Source organism: Centropristis striata, chromosome 1 (assembly GCF_030273125.1).
Source record: "Centropristis striata isolate RG_2023a ecotype Rhode Island chromosome 1, C.striata_1.0, whole genome shotgun sequence".
Classification (NCBI taxonomy): domain Eukaryota; kingdom Metazoa; phylum Chordata; class Actinopteri; order Perciformes; family Serranidae; genus Centropristis; species Centropristis striata.
Window position 1 is genome coordinate 18,543,870 of NC_081517.1, and position 21,276 is coordinate 18,565,145.

Sequence of the window (21,276 nt, forward strand, 5' to 3'; positions counted from 1 at the left end):
TGTGAGAGGTAAATTTGTGTATGTGAGAGGTAAAATTGTGAATGTGAGAGGTGTTATTTGTGTATGTGAGAGGGAAGAATGAATTATGGCCCATACGGTCCTCATATCTTTTGCTATCATTATACATTTCTAGATTGTGTCACACCAGTGACGTGGCAGTTACTTTCTACCTGTTGTGGAACATTTATAGTCATAAAAAACACATTTTACTTCTTCTATCACTTCTGGACCAGTTCACTTATTCTCACTGATGAAATGGAGCCAACCAAGGGTTAAATTAAGTTTAAAAAGTGAATGATGAAACAGCTTTAGCTAGAGGCCATTGTGTGAGCACAACAACACTGAGGAGTTCTGACCGTCTGTCTGGGGTAAAGAAGAAGAAAAATAATGTGTTTCCTCCACAGAGGGTGAGCTGGACACATTCAGGAGTTTCTTAAAGTATTTCTTCCACCACCCAACAATATATCTCGAGGAGGTCAGCCAAACTCCTCTGCCGGGGTAAGAAAATATCTCCCCAGCCTGCGTCGACAGTTTACAGATACTCCTCGAACCGAGGCTAACTAAGCCCCAAAAACCTTCTTCAGCTATAATTTTTCCTCCAACACCAACTACAACCCTGACTTCCAAAAAAGTCGGGATGCTGTGTAAGACAAACTGTGTATATTGACAAAAAAGTTTTTCTTCTGCTGGAACATAAACTATATTATCTTTGAACAGTTTTCAATTGAATATATTTTTAATAAGTTTTTATAAGTTTAGCAAATTATTGCATTCTGTTTTATTTACTTTTTTGACAACATCCCAACTATTTTGCAATAGGGGTTGTCCTCTTCCATTCACCGTTGATTGTTTACAGTCTAACTGGCAAGTTATATGCAAGAATAGAGTTTAAGTGAGAAAAGATGTCTATGACCAGATTTTTTTATCTTCGACTTAGCAAGTGGTTATGACTACACATGGAGATAGTTTACAAAATCCACTTGACATCAGTTGTAGGACACGACATAAAAACCCGGCGACTCGACAGCTAGTCTAGGCTCCACAGCCTCTCACTTCTTAAGTTTTTTACAAAGAAAATGCACAGAGGTACGCAGTCTACGAAGAGGACTGAGGCCAGGAGGAAAAAATAATGAGAAGGATATTTTTTCATTATGCAGTTCGAGAAGAAAGTCAAAATGACAAAAATAAAGTTGAAATATGGTTTTGGAAAAAAAAAAAGCTGAAATGTCAAGAATAAAATAAAAATTTATGAAAAAAAGTTGAAATGACGAGACTAAAGTCAACTTTTTGTGTTTGGTAAAGTTGTAAAGATATTCACAGATTGGTTGTTCCTGTGTCAATTAGTCACCAGAGGAACATTGTTTTAGAAAAACAGCGTTTATCCGAACAGTTTGGTAGACGCCAAGCTACAACCTGATTTTCATCAATGTCATAAAATGAGCAATAAGCACAATATTTAAGGGTGCAGTAGAACTAAAATCCCCCGACACATAAATGAGCTATTCTTGGTAGTAGCTACTACAACTCGTTTTGGGAAAATCTGCTTTCATGACATTTATGTGAATTTCATAGACATATATTAGACATATTGAGAAAAATCTCAAAGGTAGTAGCTTGTGGACTACTTTACCAAAGTCAAAAATTGATTTCATTCTCGACATTCGACTTTCTTCTTGAAGTGCTTAATGAATTATTTTCTCCTGGCCCTAATCCTATCCTACGTATTAACATTTTTAAAGTTAAATGTATCAAAATGTGTACTTATTCAGTGTTATTAGTTGGCGTAATAATCTAACTTCAAATATTATAATTCAAAAACGTACAAAGGATATAATTAAAAAACTATAACAAAACACAAGCTTATCTTTGCCTTAAACACAGGTACATATTTAAAAAGGCTCAATGATTCTGAGGCTGCATTTCAGCCAATATCATTTCTGCCTCTTTTGCTCTGAACACAGAACGTTTATCTGAATGCAACCAAAGCCCGCTCACAAGTGATCAGTCAATACTCAGACTCCGGGCAAAAACTAGAGCGCTTTCAATATCAAACTCTTGCCTACAGACTCTGATTTCATATTCAGTTCTCTGTTTGCAGAGAACACTTAGGTTGAGATGGAGCAGGCCAATCCGCCACCAGACATTCGCCAACATGCTGCAATCCCAGGGGGCCTCCCAGTATCCTCGTCCGGGCAGATAGAAGTCTGAATCATACTTTGTGGGCGTTCAGACAGAAAACAGTCCTGTATTGAAATAATACAAGGGCAGCATTAGTGGAGGTGTGCTTCAGGTACCTGTGAGACAGTAAAGAAGATACAGGAAGTCCAGTTGGAGGAATAGAGCTGTGAGTTTGAAGGCTAAAACGCTGCACAGAGGTTTATAATATAGTGAAGGACAAACATTGTATCTCTTGTTGCACTGAACACAAGGCAAACAATAGAAATACAATACAATGTCATCTTCCAGGAATACGAACTTGGTTGGTGCATGGTTGAAAAGCAATGTAGCATCTTATCTGATGACATCACATTTCACCCGAGCTACATTCATCCATCTTAAACAGAAAAACCCTGCACTTTATTTTGCTGAAGCCCTCTGTGTTCGCACCTCTAATGGATGGTGGTCCGAGTTACTTTATGCTGTGCTAATGTCAGTATCATCAAACAAACAAACAAACAAACAAACAAACCAAAAAACCTTGTGAGATACTTAAAACGAAGAACAAGAAAATTTTATTTTTATTTCACTATGAAAGTTTAAAGTTTTAAACCATGTTATCTTGCAAAGGCTGGATATTATGGAGGAGGATTAGGGCCAGGTATGACAAGAAAATAATGAGACTAGGAAAAAAACAAAAAGAAATTACGAGAATAAAGTCAAAATACAGTGTTGAGAAAAACGTTTTTGAGTTTGGTAAAGAACACTGCAAGCTACAACCTGATTTTCCTCAATATGCCTAATGTTTGTCTAAAAGATTCACATGAATGACAAAAGCGGATTTTCCTTTAAATATTGCCCTTAATGCTCATTTTATGACATTGATTAAAATCAAATTGTAGCTTGCAGTCAGTAACTGTTTGGATTGATGCTGTTTCTCTTAAACAAGGTTCCTCTCGTAACATATTGACAAAGGAACAACTAATCTGTGAATATCCTAAACAAGTATTCAACTTTATTCTCGTAATTTTCTACTTTATTCTCATAATTTCCTACTTTATTCTGATAATTTTTGACTTCTTTTCAAAATCGTATTTCAACTTTATTCTCGTCATTTCGACATTTTACTTTTTACGTTTTTTTGGCAAAGAAAATGCAAAAGGGTACACTATGGAAGAGGATTGGGGCCATGTAGGAGGAAAAAATAATGAGAGAAGGATTATGCAGTTCAAGGAAAAAGTCGAAATGTGGAGAATAAAGTCAACTTTTTGTGTTCGGTGAAGTTGTAAAGATATTCACAGATTTGTTGTGAATTCATCAGAGGAACATTGTTTTAAAGAACGGCATCTATCTGATTGATTTTTATCAATGTCATAAAAGGAGCAATAAGCACAAAATTTAAAGGTTTAGTAGGACTAAAATCCCCCTAAACATAAATGAGCTATTCCTGGTAGTAGCTACCAGGACTATTGTTCTGGTTAAGTCTGCTTTTATGCATTTGTATTTTTTTTTTTTTTTTTTTTTACAAAAACAGGTTGTAGCTTGTAGTCTACTTTACCAAACTCAAAAGTCGACTTATTCTCCACATTTTGACTTTTTTCTCAAAGTGCATAATGATTTTTTTTTCCTCCACTCATTACTTTTTCTCTCCTACCTGGCCCCAATCCTTGTCCGTAGGATTTGCAGTATCACAAAAGCGTGTGAAAATTACAAGATCGCTTGAGAATCCCAGGATCACATGAGAGCTAAATCTCTACGTGTGGACACATTTCTGCGGTCATACATTATATATCAGTATATTGCCCAGCTCTATCCTGGAGTCACGTAACAACACGGTGGTGTGAACGGTCATTAAATCTTCCAGTTCCTCACGTCTCTGATTATGGTGTACTGTAGTAGTAGTAGTCAGAGGTTAAGTACATGAATGTCTACAGTAGATGAATATTCTTTCAGGCAGGTCAAATTTTAAACAGTCAAAGATATGCTTTATTGATTACATTTGCATTACATATTTAAAACAGTAAGTCAGTCATTTTACTGGATGTGGACAAAAGAGATAAAGCCTCAGAACAACACGCTGCCTGACTGAGAATGTGCTGCACCACTATACTGTATGTATTGCATAGCTCATAAGAAACCCTCTAAAATATTACCTCTAGGTGAGAGCTGCGGGGTGTGCAGAAGATGTGCTGTGTTGTGAAAATGATAAGTGTGCGAAAAAAAACAACGAAAGAGAAAAACAAGGACAGTATGTGGCATGTACTGTACAGGAGAATATGTTTTCTCTTGAGACATATGGCTGCACCAGCTGGAGTTCTTATATTGTTGCTGTGATAAGTGGCTTTATTCTCAGCTCACTTCCTTTTGTTTCTCAGTTTTATTGGATTGCTCCCTTGCTTCCTCTTCACCCCATGTTTATTTCTGCCATTTCTCTTTATTGCTGCAGAGAAATTTCCCTCGTCTTATCTCGTGTTCATACTCGCGCCGACACACACACAGACTCGGTCGTTAACTAAATTCAGAAACGGGAGGAAATCATAGTTCATTCAAATCAAATCAAATCATACCCAAAGACGTATTTTTTATGAGTTATAAAGGTTACAACTGTAAGCAAAAATAAATGCATTTTTATTGAGTTTCAGAGATTTCTATCAAATGTTTACATTTACATGAAAGCATCCCTGCTGATCTGATACAGTTACAGGTGTGTATGAAACATGTGAGGATAGAAAAGATACCCTGTGATGAATAATATGGTTTCTGTGAGAAAAATTTAAAGAAAAATAAAAGAGGTTAAAAGAAAAATAACTAGCATTAGATTGTAAAAATGACACATTTCTGTGCCTTCAGAGTGAAGCAGTTGCATTTTAATTGGGAGGCACTAAGGGCTGTTTGCCATCTCCTAATATGTTAAATGTCTTTTATCGCTCAAATGGTTTGGTAGAGGCAAGGCTGAGTCTTTTGTCTGTGTTTTCATCTATTTTTTTTATATCACCACCTCCGCTCTTATTGCCTCTTCTGACAGAAAGAAGCAGAGAGGGTTAAGTACAGGACACTTGAGTTTAGACTTCATCTACAATTCAAACAAATCATTAGTTTACTATTTTAGTTCATGATTAAAATTAAAAGGATACATTGGATTTTTTTTGAAGTGGCTACAGTAGAGTCAGCATGCCTCCAGTTTGAAGTGAAACAATGTAGGGCCTTTTTTTTAGGTGGCTAAAATATGTTTAATACATCTTTTAGCAACTGTGTTGCTGCTCCTGCCTGCTCCAAATTGGAGGTTCGCTGTACTACACCGACAATGGAAAAGTGCCTCATACACCCCACTTAAGAACATTCCTGTCTGTTTGTTGTGTTTGCCCTTTTTATTCATTTTATTTTTTCTGTAATTTATGGTCATGGAAAAAAGTATTAGACCATCGTTTTCTTCAATTTCTTGTTCATTTTAATCTTAGAGCTGATATCTAGACATTTTCCATGGTTTTCTTGATAATGATTTGGGTTATTATTAATAAAACCATGGACAATGTCTAGATATCAGCTCTTAAATTAAACTCTTATGAGCTATTTTTGTTGTTATCATTATATTTGTCCAAACAAATGTACCTTAAGTTGTACCAGGCATTAAAATGAACAAGAAATTGAAGTAAACAAGGGTGGTCTAATAATTTTTTCATGACTGTATACTCAGACCTTTTGCTTCTGTTTTTGCTTCTATGACGCATTCATTTCCCCCATTGTGGGCTCAATAAAGTATGATCTAATCTAACCACTTCAAAAACATCCAAACTGTCCCTTAAACAAAAAAAAAGAAGGACTAAACTAGACTCTGATGAAAACATTTATATATATATATATATATATATATATATATATTCCACGACTCAAATGAGAAAAAGGAAGGTAAAAGAATGAAGCCACAGATCTTGCATTTAAACTGGATTGGCTTGGTGTCGTTTTAACCACAAACCACTGGTGCAAAACTTTTGTGAATAACAAGAGAGAGGACACAAAAGCCAGAACAGACCCAAGAGACCCTAAAGAGACTCAAGACTCGCCGTGGTAAAGACCTCACCAAAGGCATCAAGTTAACCACATAAAGGTTTCTCTATACTGCGTGTACTTATCTAGGTGTGGACTGAATTTGTGAAAAGCACGCTCCAAATCCAAACATCGGAGGCTTTTATGTGTTATTTTCATGACAACTTTATCCTGTTAAGAAAAAAATGCACAGTTTCACTGATGAAATATTCAGTGTACAATGAGGAATACTGAGTTGCTTCCTTAGCTCTTTTGAATACGAGATGGAAGTATTTCATCAAACAAGGTGTTCATCTGCCACAACACAGCACTGACTGTACTATTCATATATTAAAAGGTGTTGAGAAAACTCCTGAGAGAAAAAAAAGTCAAGAAAGAGAGCGCAAAAACACAGGAATCACAGGAAAAACAAATCCAAGTTGATATCTGACGCTTCTATCTATCTAAGTTTGTTACTTCAGATGGTGGTTTGTCGGCTGAAGAGGTCGAGGGTCACGGCTGAGAGGAAAGCCGGGATGCTCTTCTGGTGATGCAGGTGAAGGGCCACCATCTCTCCCAGAGTTTTAGAAAACTCCGTCTCCATGAGCTGCATGCTTCCATTGGAGCCCTGCACACAAACAGAATCATCAATAGACAATACACAGTATCAAACAATAAGACCTGGGTTTTCCACTACGCCCATCTCTGGAGAAAAAAACTTTCACAGTGAAGCAAGATCACTTAAAGTTGTTATTGTCTATAGGGGATTGTCAAGTGTGAGTGTGTGTTGTGTGCATTCACAGCAGGGTGAAGGTGTCTAAATCTGTGTGGATTAATTAAAAGGAATGAGGAGCAGCTCGGGGCAATGGAGTGAAGGAGAAAGGGATGAGAGAAACGAGGGATAAAGTAATTAAAGCATGGCAGGGATGGAGGAAGGTAGCGAGGAGCAGAGTCCCATGGCATGCAGGGAAGATATTGAGACGTCGGAGAAATGTCCTGTGTCAACGTGTGTCGGAGACACAGATCTTCGTTTGATAAGTATCATGAGAAGACTTATGAAAAGAGATGGCGATGGGAAGTAGTCAGGAAATAAATTAAATAAGACATTTAATCCAGGGGGCAAAAAAGAAAATGAATGGGAGATTTAAAACGGTGCTACGTTATTTCCCACGTGGACACTTTTACTGGAAGTCCAATTCCATAAACGTTCACCCACCGAGTGTGATTTGGAGCTAAATAACAATCAGAAAAATATGATTTTAAACTATAATCTTACTTGAGCTCAGCATGTTTGTATGAAAATTGAACATGCTATAGCAGAGGCACAATGGAGAGGAGTGTAGCTGATGCAAAAAAGAAGGAAATCCTACTTGATAAACCAATTAGTGTGCTTCCTCACACACAACAGGCTGAGGTGAACTCAGCTGTTCACTTTTGTGTGAACAGCAACAAATCTCTAAGGGGTGAGAGGAGAGGATAACTGAACTAATGACATTTGCTAGCTGACTGCACAATGCTAAACCGAGGCTAAACGCACTACGGAGAGCGCTTCAGAGACACAGAATGACTTGCTGTTTCAATATTGTTCTTTAAAGTGACACTGATGTTCACTTAAACATGTTTTTGAGCTGTAAACCAAATCGTATAACTACACTGTCATGTATCACATCAATGCTGGTGTTAATAATGACAAACCAAATGTATAAAAATCTGTATATTATGGTTTGAGAACACGCCCTCTGCTGTATTAAATCAGCCCTGAACTTGCAAGGACACTGCTGTCGACAGGTTGGGACGTATCGGTCATCAAACTTAAAGAAAGACCTCGAACGCCTCGCACATTAAAACCACCTACTCCGCCCCCCTCCTCCCCTACTAAATGACAACTCAGTTTGTTCATTCTGCTGGAATGAATTAATGTGTCTTCTCACGGAGTAATTTAGCTCCAAATTTACTTTTTCAAATGAGAACGATTATAGGTACAACCCATTGAAATAGAAGAGGAATAGAACAGACATTCCCATTGAAATGATCATAGCTGGATGGTCGGAGCAGCGGACATTTTTAACAGCTTTGGTAACCTTGACGTAGGGGGATCCTCCTATATAAACCTCTGGAGAAAAGATCAACTTTCAGCAAGTTGTGGTTTTGCAGTAATTGCATTAACAAGCATTGAAGTAGCACAAAGCGTGGAGAGCCACTAAATGGGGTTGCAAAGGGGTGGAACTTTTCTGGTAAATTTCCAGAAACTTTCCATGGGAAGTTAATTTGGGGAATTTTGGAAATATTCAAAAAAAAAAAAAAAAAAAAGACATTTCAACAGATTTATTTGTAAGTAAACTTTATCAAGTTTTAATTATTTAATCGAACAATCAATTCTTTTATTGAACAACAAAAACATGAATGTTGAGTTAAATAATACTCCCCCCATCCCACCCATTCAAAAATTACGTTAAATGACACCCCCCCCCCCCCCAAAGTCCCCACCAAAATCCCATTCAAAATATTAAATTGAAAAAAATGGAAAGGAACGGCGGAATGCACAGTGCATATAGGGCGCGTGGTCTCAGTAGGGGGCGTGGTCTCAGTCACCCTGCAGTAAGCAGTTTGCTATGTGCATGTGATTGAGGAATAGCATAGACGTGTACTTGCATGAAATCTGGTTGTTTTAGTCAAGATTATGCTATATATTATGCTATATAAATACATATGTATGTATATATTTTTTTTCCAAACTATATTTAAGTTCCCTCTTAAGGGCCAACCTTCAATGTTGTAAATTCCCCATTTATTCCCATAAATTCCTGTTAATTCCCATGGAATGTTTCCAACTTGAAAATTCACAGAATTTAGCAATCCTAACATTAAATGATCGACATATTTTCATCACAGCATATGAGAGTATTGCTAAAGCCAGATGAGTGACAACTTTTTTTGCCTGACTCTATGTCATATGAGCGAGCTAGCTTATTCCAAAATCCTTTAATGCTGCACTGGTTATATAACATAACCTGAAAAAGGGGCAACACTGAGTCCAACGGTTGCTCAGCCTCAAACCACTCTGCTAAAATTCTATTTAAGCAAGAAGAGAGCAAACGGCAGTACTAGCTAGCCAGTCATCTGAGCTACTGAAACTTTACAGCCTCATTGACGTGTGCTGCCACCACAACATCTAACAACAACTGCCATTTTATTATGTACCAGTGAAATGACATGGTGAATAATGCAATGTTTGTTCTGCTGTTCTACTTGTGTGAGTTTATCTCTTTATCTGTTAGTTATGGTTCCAGTCTATGGTATTTATTCCGCCAGAGGTTTCCTTCTTTCCCTTTTCGTACAGGAAATCAACTATTTCTGACATTTATTACCATCCAAAATCACATTCACTCAGATGAGGGCAGTGCTATTACTATAAAGACATAAAAAACAAACACTTCAACTCTCAGAGAAGAGTGTGAAGAGTTTGTGTGGAGAACTCTGGTCTTGGAAGCCTTTTTTGTATATGTGAGGGGGATGTGTTCAAGCTGATAAATAAGTATAAGTTGCTCTTTAATAACATTCATTTTCTCTACAACCCCAGTGACATGGACTCTTCTTCTTCCTCCTCCTCAGCATATATTTGCAATTGGCCCTTTATGATAGCATACAGTCAAGAGACTGGAGAGAGGAAATTAGGAAAAGACGGAGGATGACATGCAACACAGGTCTCCAGCCGGATTCGTTGCGGTTATGTGGTAAGCACCTTAGACTACTGGGCCACCATGACACACAACCTCAGTGGATTTTTCAAGATTAAGTGTGTACTCCTGTCTTTAATTGGATCATTTAAAAAAGTTATCAAACATAAAATATTGTTTACTTTAAAAACAAGTTGTTTTCTCTGGGGAAGATGCACAAATAGATGGGGAGGTAAAAAAAATGTTGAGTTTTGGAAATAAATGTCTTTTAATTTGAAGGATGTGACAATTCCCCTTTCAAATGAGTCAAAGTATTGCAAATAATCTGGTCCCTATATTTGAATTTTGCGTATGCATGACTGAAATGGATCAACCCTCACTGAGAACCATCTCCTCAGATACATAAAGCCGAGCGAAGTGACAGCAACAGGAAATATGCATCTCCAAGGACTCCTCAAAAAACAGTTATGGAAAGCTCTCAAAGTGCTACTCCTTACATGTGGTCTTGACTGCATTCTAAATCAATCTTTACTACTGCTTGCGTGGACACGGCAGGGAGGCGAACCAAAGGTTTTTCTAATCACACCAGCTTTCTCATCACTAGTTTCCATCGCTCTATCTAAGTGCCTCACTCTGTGGCTTTATTTCCTGACAGTCCCTGGTGTTTTCTTCTCCTGCACGGCTGTCTAAAAGCTATGCCATATCCTCAGGCTGCTGCTCTCATCACAGGCGCACACACACACAAACACGCGTGTGGACATGGCTCTAGAAACTGCCGGGGCTTTGGGAACATGGAACGCATACATCAAAGAAAACACTGAGGCCTGTTACCATGGAGATCTCAATGTCTGAAACACCTTCTGCCCAAGTTTGTCCTCAGAACAGACTCTGTGGGTGAGTGGGTGTGTGTGTGTGAGAGACGAAGTGGACAAGTTGAGGCCTGTGGGAGCTGAGAAATCCCACATTTAATCGGGAAAAGAAACTAAAACACTTTCACAAGTTAAGTCCATTTCAGACAAACTCTGGGGCGGTTAAATCCTTATTATTGTTGTTATGGTTTGTTTGGTGGCTTGTGAATGCTCCAATCATACTCTGGTGAGGACCAACACAACCAGTCCAAGACCACATGTAAGAGGGGGTTTCAGTTGGCTTCCAATCGTACTCGGGTGTGGTTCGATTGCATCATGAATGTTATCTAACCCAATTACTGGAAATTAACCAAAACGCAGCAGATTGTGGCGACATGCATGGGCATTTTGTGAGTTGACAGACGACCGGGAGAGGACTGACTTGGACTTCTGCTGAAGGCCGATGTTTGCTTGACATCTGGGTCGTCGTTTGGTAGGAACACCAGAGCAGATTTACAGCCAGTATAATCTGGTATTGGAGGTGCGTTTGGCTCCATGGTGCTTTGTTTATTTACGTGTTTACATTTACCACAGACAACTTTCCAAATGATAAGAAATAATGCTGCCAGTATAATTCCAGCCCTCCACCTTCGTACATGCCCCTCTGCTAATCTTTTTTCATTATTTGGTCCGCTTACATTTCTGCACCGTAAAGGCAAACCAGAGTTAATACAAAACAAATCAAAAGTATTTGTTTCGGACTAACCAAATGGGCCCTTTCACATCTCAAGTTTGATCCAAGCTAAAATTACAGGTGTGAGAACTGCCCTGGACCACACCAATGAGTCAAACTTTGTACCAACAAAAAAAAGGCGGTCCCGGCTCAAATTGAACTTCAATGTTAATTGAAAACGGATTTAAAAAAGGCCAAAAATTCCCTCCAAAATACCACATTAAGACACCAAGACCACGGGAATATCACAGAAAATCATTAGGTGTCAAAAAATTTTGACATTTTGGAGATTTCTACAGGAATTGCATTATTCGTCCAGTTCCAGCCATTTTAATTCAGATATCTTGGAGGTCAGAGGTCAAGGGATCCTTTTGAAAATAGGCAAATACATTTTTTTCCCCCCATTAAAATTTTGGCTAAATTTGGAGCATTAATACGCCCTCCTTCCCGACATGATATCAAGACATGTTAGCACTAACAGATTAATTCGATCTTCTAGTTTCACATGATACTCACTACAGCCTCTGAAAGAAAAAGGTTGTCTGGGCCAATCAGAGGATGGGCAGAACGCTAAGGGTTTAAAGGAATGTTTTCCTTTAAATGTTTAAAGGAATGAGAGAGAGAGAGAGAGAGAGAGAGAGAGAGAGAGAGAGAGAGAGAGAGAGAGAGAGAGAGAGAGAGAGAGAGAGAGAGAGAGAGAGAGAGAGAGGTTGAGAAAGTTGAGAAGTTGGCAGTGATTGCGGTCAGAGCAGAAACCTGTTAGTGATCAGAGCAGACAGTAAAATCAGCAGTAAAGTTGTCAAGTGGTAGTAAATTCAGTTTAGTTTTGTCTCTGAAATCAAACTAAGTAAAGTTTGTCTGTCTTGCTTCTAAACTGCTGGGTAAAGTGAAGTGGTTAGCCAAGTTGGTGAGAAATAAAATCTTTTTTTCAAGAGCATGAGAAAGATAGCCAGTCTACAAAAAATTCAATGCCAACTTTAGAGATGATAACAACAGGACATATTAGGCATAGTGATAGTTATTTACTGTGCTTGCATAACTGCAAATCGTGACCAAAACTAACTAGATCAAATGTATACAATGTAACAAAAGCAAGAAACTTTTGTTAGTAAAAGGCCCAGAGATACCAGCCTCATTTCTTGAAGAACCACTAGTGTCCCCGCATAACATTTAGATGTGAAGTGGCCAAATGTGCGTACAGACACAGACAGGTGGCTGAGCAAAGGTTATACAGATTTACACAGATTACAAAAGGTTATAGACACAAAGCTGAAGTGTTGTTGCTCCGGGGCTTAGATAGAGAAGAGGTGTAAGAGTAACATGAGGGAGGAGGCAGAAGATGGAGAGTCCATTCATGCCAGCACATATACCATTCTGACTGGATACTGTTCATACAGCAACAACAGAATAAAACTTCAGATAAGAAGCCACAGAAGGCTTACTAGTAGACTTTGATGAAATAAAGAGTCAGGGCTTCTGGAGAAGTAACTTTAGCTCATGTCTGGGGCCTGTCCTGCTAGGATTGTATAGCATTTTAACAGCTCTACTGTCAATGTGTTTGTTCATTTACAGACTATGAATCTACAGCCATGTTAGTGGCTCTGTAAGGCTCTGTAAGGCTCCTACCAGGCGGCAATCTCCGTGCCTGAGCATGGAGGCCACCAGGAAGTGCATAAAGCCTGCAATTCACCGAAAATTCCAGTAGGGGGTGCTAAGTTTGGCTGCAAAAGAAATCTGCCCATTCATTTCAGTGCTAAATTTGAAAACTTCTCACTTGATTTATTACCTCAGAAAAAAATTTCAGGGACAACATTATGGTCTCAATCACTAGTAAAAAATCTTCTTCAAGACAATTTGATGTCAATAGTTCTAATAATGGCCCCATTTAGAAGAAAATAGAAGATAAAGAATCGTATGATTTGGGGCGTTTCTAGCTTTGATTGACAGGTCACTGACAAGGCGAGCCGTCACCAGGAGAGAAGCAGAGCAATGCGTATCCACGGAAACGTGTCAATAAAGTTATATATAACGTTATATAGATAGAAAAGAGGACGTTTACCGATTTGGTCTCATAACTGACCCTTTCACACTGTATTTTCACTTAATGACAGTTTATTTGAACGTTTTGTTCAGTAAAAATGTCTTGTTCAGCGTTTGGTTGGACTAACAGACACTCCAAGGAGTCGCTGCTCAGTTTTCTGAGGTAAGAAAGATACATTTTTTTTTTTTTTTTTTGCTAGCCTCCCAGTTAATGCTCCAATTAATGCTAACATGAATTAGCAGCGGCTTCTCTCAGTCGGGTTGCCGGTGTAGAGAGGCGTGTAGTCAGTGTCGTCAGATCCCTCGCGCTCCGCCACAGTCCAATTATGGTCTCCTCCGCGTATCGGAAACAAGATGGCGACGCAAGATGGCAACGAGTATAACGCTGAACTCGAGGCTTCCAACGGGCAGTCCACAAACCAATGGGTGACATCACGGTGACTACGTCCATTATTTATATACAGTCTATGCCTCCTACCAGGCGGACGGGCCCAGAACAGGCAGGCGCCCGGGAGGAATGATGCCTGTACCACCTCAGCTGGCTCCTTTTGACGTGAAGGAGCAGCGGCTCTACTCAGACCTCCCTCCGGATGTCTGAGCTCATCACCCTGAGCCCAGCCACCCTACGGAGGAAACTCATTTCAGCCGCTTGTATCAGTGATCTCATTCTTTCGGTCACTACCCAAAGCTCATGACCACAGGTGAGGGTTGGCTGAAAGGAATGTCATTCATTTTGTATTAATCAAGTATATTTTGTCATAAACCAAAGTATTGGGCACATTGAAATTCGCTAAAGGAAAAGTCAGGGGATCACCAATGTTATTAGGATTTGTTCTCTGCAATATCATTATGAAAATCTATCCAGTAGTTGTTGGGCCTTTCAGTCTGAGAGGAAGTCGTGGGCTCGCTATAGCGACGTCACATTACTGTATTGTGACTACAGCAAAAGGTAGTTGTGTGAACAGATACCCGCTCACTTAAAGAAATTTCCAACAAAGCTGATCTTCCTCAAGTGACAGAGCGAGAGCGTAAACAAGGACAGCATAACAACTTAATCATTTGGTGACACTCGATATACAAAGCCTTCACACAAACATCCCACACGGTGAAGGTTTTGACTCATCAAACTGTGCCCTTCTTTGTCCAAACCCAGCGCAGAGTGCTTTTCTGCTTCTTCATGGCATTTTTCTTCCCTTTCACATGTTTTTCTATTTTCTTGAGGCATTGCTCTCGGCAGACTATGGGTTTCAAATTACACATATAGATGTTACTGGTTGTAGATTTCCCTGTATATGTGTTTCATTTAGGTATAACAATATTATACTGTCACAGTAAGCTTCAGCTTAAGAGAAATACCTGATGTGAAAATACTGGAATGGAAATTAAACATGTAAACTATTTCACAGCATGTAAACTATTTAACTTCAAACCATTCCAGGAGCTACTTTGATGATGAAGACCGTAATAAACTGTAAACTTATCTTTTCATTGCATCTTTCCCCCTCCTCTACCTGCTGCACACAAGGTAAAGCCTAGAACAGCAGTGATTGTCGTGCCAAGGGCGTTTCAGATTGTTAAAAAAAAGTTTCTCCTTCCGAGCTCTACTCTAAAAGCATGTGTATTTAGCAAGTTATCCATGGAAAAGAAAAATACAGTTACACCACCAAACAATAAAAAGTTGGACCAAGTAATTCCTCACTGAAAGCTTTTCTTTTTATCATATAAATGTGCTGAGTAAATAAGTTAGTGTATCTCATGTTTTGGGTTTATCTTATTTAAGTGAAAGTTGATTGTGCTTGTACTCTTTAGGCCGACTGGATGGATTGAAAGCTGAAGTGATAACATGCTGAACATAACTGTCATGAGAGCAACAAACAGGTTGAAAAAGTAGACTGATGGACAGTGGCTACCCAACTGTAAGTGCATAATTGACTCAATGAATGACTGAAATTAGCGTGCTTGTTCTGGTAATGCTTCACAGAGGGCCAATACCTGGCTGCCTCAATGACTGCAAATACGGCTTTACGTATATTGGCTAATCTGCCTAATGAAGTGCTTGGCACTGACGTTATGTGATTCTGTTCACGTACAGTAAAACATCTTGCACTAGAGGACAGATGGAGTGGTTCAGTTATTTCTGCTTGTTACCACCATTAAGGCCAGATTTATTAACCCATTAATTAAGTTTTTGATTAAAATTAACCATAATGACTTTATGAGGGTTCTCTTAAAAAAAAGTGCAGTCACAGGAAGAGAAAAAAGCATTTTTGACAGCTTAAAAGAGAAGCAGGTTTTGAATAAATGCAAACCAGAGGGCCACACATTCGGCAACACTTGTTAGATTTATTCTCACGTATCTCTTTCCTTATGCACGGAAACATTCAAAACAAGTTAATAAAAAGGTCAGAAGAGGATTTTTTTAAATCAGCTTTATTCAAATACTGACCTTATCAATGCTTATTTGCATATTCACGCTTCCCTAAAAAGTGTTTTAAAATATATCTGACCTTTGTGAAAACAACAAGGTTGTGTTTATATTTCAAAACAACTGGATTTCCCTCATTCAGCAGAGGGGAGAATGCAAGGTGAGGTTAAGGTAATACCCGAGATCAGAGGCTCCTCCTGCAGGAAGACACCAACCTCATCCAGCATAGTAACAGGCCGAGGTGGAAGAAAACTCAAAGTATTTGTTTCTCCAGCATCATTGACAAGAATCTAAGAAGACAAACTTGCACACAGTCTAAGAAGGACAGACCTCAACAATGGAGAGAAGGAGTGCTACCCCATTTATCCCCTCTTTTCATTTGTCTATCCAATTAAAGGAAATCGATACTTCCTGGCTTGAGATGCAGGGCGGGGGCTTTATAGTGACCTCATCCAACCAAGGAGCTGCATGCTGCCTGAATCCCAATCATGCTCCTCTAGCAGAGCAGACAGGGTCAGAGTAAAGGGGCACACCCACGGCCTCAGACAGTGAGACAGGAACACAGGAAAGACAGGAAAGCAGAAACAAATGACTGAAGCTTCTGTTTTATGAATAAGGTCAACTCTACATGTTTCTTTGCTCCTGACCTTGAAGTACCTATGCATTTCAAAATATTTTATTTCTCATTAATGTAACTTAATCTTTTACAATCTATTTTCTTTTTTTGATGCACAAATGTGTGAAGTCCATGCATATGGATCAGAGAGAAGGGTATATATATATATATATATATATATATACCATTATCATTTAGCAGCCTTTCTGAATTAATTGATTCAATGTTTAGTCTGTGAAATTTCCTAAAAAAAAATAAGAAAAATGCCGACCACAAACTGACATCTTCAAATGTCTTGATTTGTGTGACCAATTGTTATTAAAAAAAACCCAGACATTATTCTAGAGGTGACCCCAAATAATCTAATATTCCAGAATTCACTTCTTTATGTGGAGAGGCTACTGGGGGAAATTAAATTAGGCCTGAAAGTTTTATTTACAAGCATTAAAAGCACCCAAATAAGTGATGTCTGTCTACTTCTCCTCTATCTCTCCGCTATCTCTCAGTATTATGAACACAAACACACTTGAGGAGCTGCTGCATTTATTTTTGCACAAACTGCAACTTCCACCTTGTACATTCACCTGTTATCCTCACTGCTGAACTTAACTCTCTGCCGTACTGCTGCAAACTGCATTCTCCAACACTTTCGCTCTCTCCTTTTCTTTCTCTAACACTCACTCTCCACATACACACACAAGCACACAAACCAGCCTATGCCACTCTCTCAACATAAAGCTCAAACACAGAGGCATCAATGAGCACAAAAAGTGATTCAACAATCACATAACCAGCAAGTATCTGACATTTTTAATTGAAAAGAGACAGCTGAAATGATTATTTATCTATATTCCCATTTTTTTCTTTCGCGATTTATGTCTTGAGCAGCAGATGGACTTGGGGCAGACAGCCACAGACTGTTTTTACACAAATGTCTGTAGCATTCAATTGGAAAACTACCACACCAAAACTCAACACTGTTAAACACAATCATCCTCTGCACTTAAACTTATCACATCCAGGAAGAAAAAAAACATTGACAGATTGACATCAAAGTGTACAGACTTCAGCACATATAGGATAGAATTGGATTTTCAAAATGAAACTCTCAATTTTTTTTCTTCCAATCTATCTGTCCATCCCACCCCTCTCCCCTCTCTCTCTCCTTCTGTGTCCCTATGCTCATCCAAAAATGGCAGGGTTACTAGGGGCAACAGCCATGTGTGTCATGGCACTCAGTCCAATTTGTCTGGCTAAAGTGGTGTTTAATTTTTAATTTCTAAAATACATTTTTCATTGTGATATGATGTGATACAGCTGGGTTGTGGTTGTAATTATTTTTAATTTATTCTAATAGCAAGTGGGTCGACAAACAGTCATAGGTTAAATTATGTCAATTGATGGCATCATATCAATGACTTTAAAAAATGATTGCTTCTTTCATCGCTTTGGTTGCAATTACATTATTGTTGCATGTAAATGTAACTAAATCTGATTAAATGCAACCTTATTAATCCCATTGGTATCACAGACTGCTCCACTTTTATTGTACTAATTTGGATTATTGTGCTGCTGCAAAAAATAGAAGAAAAAAGAAAGCTCACATCACCAGAAAGTCTGACCTCCTCAAACATAAATTTTACTTTAAAAGGAAAATGATCTGCTATTAGAAACATGTGTTTATCATATTTTTGCCTATTTTTTTTACTTGGAAAGGCTCCTTGCATTCCTATTTCCAATTGATGAGCCATTTCTATTATGTGTAACTGTGACTGGCTGAAAAGATAATGATTCATCACCACTCTTCTACAATTTATATTTTAGCTCCCAGCTCTTTGCGCCTTTATACAAGTCTGTAAGACAGCTTCACTGTCTCTGCAGACATGACACTTCGCTTTGCAACTGTATTGTTAAAATAGAGGCCTCAGACTGTGTGTGCATGTGTGGATGAGACAGATGGGTCTATATTGAGGTGGTGACATGCAGTTCACAGATCAGTTGACCTCTGTCTTCGCTCTCCACCGCTAATGAGGGGACTTTTCTTCCCAGTTTCACTCTATGTCTTGTTCTCTCCTCCCTCTGCTGCATAGATCTATCTCCAGTTCATCTCAGTGCTGAGGCAGAGATGCACGGAGATTCAGAAATATGTCATTCTAAGTCTCATTTACACCTTTGCCTCTTCTCAGATCCCACCTTCCCCCAGCTTTTTGCTCCACAACGCCAAACACATACAGTTTTCACAACGCTGTCTGCATAACTGCAGCATCATCAACAACATTTCCACTGCATGGCATGGCAGCTGATTGGTGGGAGTGAAAAAAAAACAAAAAAACAGAAGGCATATTAATTGAATAATCAGAAATATGCAGATGAATAGCTTTCAATTTAAATGCAGATTTTGGCATTTTTCTGCAGTCGGGAGGCGGATGTCAGGGAGCGACAGAGAGACAGGCTAGAGGAGAGCTCCCACCAAAAATAATTAAAGCAGCAGCCATTCTATCCATATTTATATTCTAATCAGCTTTTTGTTTACTGTTTTTAAAGTGCTGTTCATGTGTCTGAAGGGATAAATAACTAATGACTACATACATCTAACAGAAAACTATTTTGTGAGTTCCTAAACAACTGATCAACATGATTCTCCTGAGTAAAAATACATAAAACATGGTATTAGTAACAGTTGTCAATATTAGAAAACACATTAAGATGTCTCTGGATGTTCAAGGAACATTTTTGTTTACTTTTAAAATCTTTGCCATTCTTAAGCATTAACCTAAAGCTAGAGGAACCTCAGAAATGTGTGCATTTAAGACTTAATACTTGTTCATTATGGTGGTGGCATAAGCTCCCAAATGCCATCAATAACTGTTAATTGCTTCTGTGTTGGTTTTAAACTGTGGCCGCCACCTTTAATGTATGATTGACAGGTCATTAATCAGCTGGTAAGAGTCGAGACAATGACGGTGTGCTGACCTCTGTGAAGTAAACAAAGCCTGGCCTTTTACAGAAGAAATCCATGCAAAGGTCTGGATTTCTCTCCATTAAAATTCCAAGCAACAATTTCCAACTGAGGAAGGAAAAGGGGGCATTTCTATGCAGTGTGATGTTCAGCCAGAACTCAATAGAAAACATGATATGCAGTATGTATTTCACTCAAAACAAAAACAAACTGGACTGGTAAATAAGATTTAGCTGCTGGAATTTTGAGAAGCTCTGCAACAGGTGAGTTTTTCTAAATAAGGCCAAATTTGCAATAACACTGTTTGTTTGCATATTTACTGTTACAGAGTTTTGGGCAGGCATGTACTGCAGCTTGTTAAAATGGATAAGCTAATGCATGCATATCTTTGCCTTACACACACAGTGATGGACTGGCAAGACCTTGTTTGGCCATTTGTTCAGCAAGTTAGTGAATTTTACAGAAAAAAAAAATACTGTTACTATACCAGATTTGGTTTATCGGCCAAAATACATGGGGCACGGACACAATGTGTCACAGAGACGTGCAAAATGAGGTCTGCCAAGTGATAATTCAGTTAGTTATGCAGGTAAGCATATGTTACATCAGCAGGTAAGGCATTCATTAGCTGGATTGTTTCAACTACAGGACCATGGATACACGTTGATTTGATTTATTAATGTATTTTATTGTGAAATATAAAAACACCCACAAGGTACAATGATGTCTTTATTTTAATCACTTTTAAACAGCCTGCAATCCATGTAGACCAGTATTATTATAGCCTGTATCAGTTGACTGATTATCAGCTGATATTGGCCTATCGAAGGTATTGCTACTGGTATTGCTGTATATGGTGTCCGATATGTGCTGTTATGAAACATTTTTTGACAATATATGATGCAGAAAATGTTGCTTGGTGTGATTTAGAAATGGTATAAGCTTTTATTTGACTTTATAAACTTTTTTAATTCTTTTTTTTTTTATATAGTCAGCAGTTAACTGACACTGAACTGTAATGATGTTTATTACGACATTCATTTTATTCCTATTTCTTCTTTATTTTCTCAGTTATTATTTATAGAATCGTCTGACAATATAATACATTGTTTTTAAAATGTATAATAATATCTAAAAATGTTTTAGTGAGATTTGCAGAGTAGTGAAAAATCGGTGCACAATCCACATAAAAAATGTCTATTGTCAGTCCAGCACATAAAAATGACTATAATCGGCCATCATATCAGTTATTGATGAGTCTTCCCATCTAAAATCAGTATCAGCATCTGTCTCAAAAATCCCATATTGGTTAGGCTCTAAAAAATAGGCTAGATTAAATTTCCTTCAAGTAACATGCATGTTACTCTTTATATTCTCTTTATTTTAAGGGGTCCTAGACTGAAAAAAGAATATGAGCCTCTGGCTTAAAATTGTTAAAATCACTGCAGCTGAACCAGAGATGTTGTCTTTTTTATTCCAAGGATTCTTCAGAACCTGCCAACTAACATTACCCGCATTGCAACTGACCACCAACCATTTTGTGTTTGCTATGTTAGTAGTAGTAGTAGTATTGGTCAATGTAGCCTCCAGGCGGGAGCCTCAAGCAGAGCTGAGGAGTGAGCTGCAGAGGTCTGCTAACGCTGCACCCCCAGATTTTTAACTATAGTCTTCAGTTATCAAACTACACGCAACTCCCTGTGGAGCACAAAAGCCTTTATACAGCTCTTTTCACATACGCAGTAGTACTCATATAAACAGTCTTTGATGTTCCCCTTGAGAAAATATTCATCAATAGCAT

At 38.4% G+C, this 21,276-nt stretch overlaps 1 protein-coding gene across 1 annotated transcript in view; it reads right to left on the reverse strand.

Annotated features, from left to right (window-relative positions):
- Positions 1–4,117: 4,117 nt before the first annotated feature.
- The window catches only part of mad1l1 (mitotic arrest deficient 1 like 1), a 79,992-nt gene continuing 62,833 nt past the window's right edge, over positions 4,118–21,276 (reverse strand). Inside the window, exon 18 of the mRNA XM_059333664.1 lies at positions 4,118–6,808. Within this exon, the coding sequence (XP_059189647.1) occupies positions 6,659–6,808 (150 nt within the window). The 3' untranslated portion in view covers positions 4,118–6,658. The remainder of the gene's footprint in view (positions 6,809–21,276) is intronic.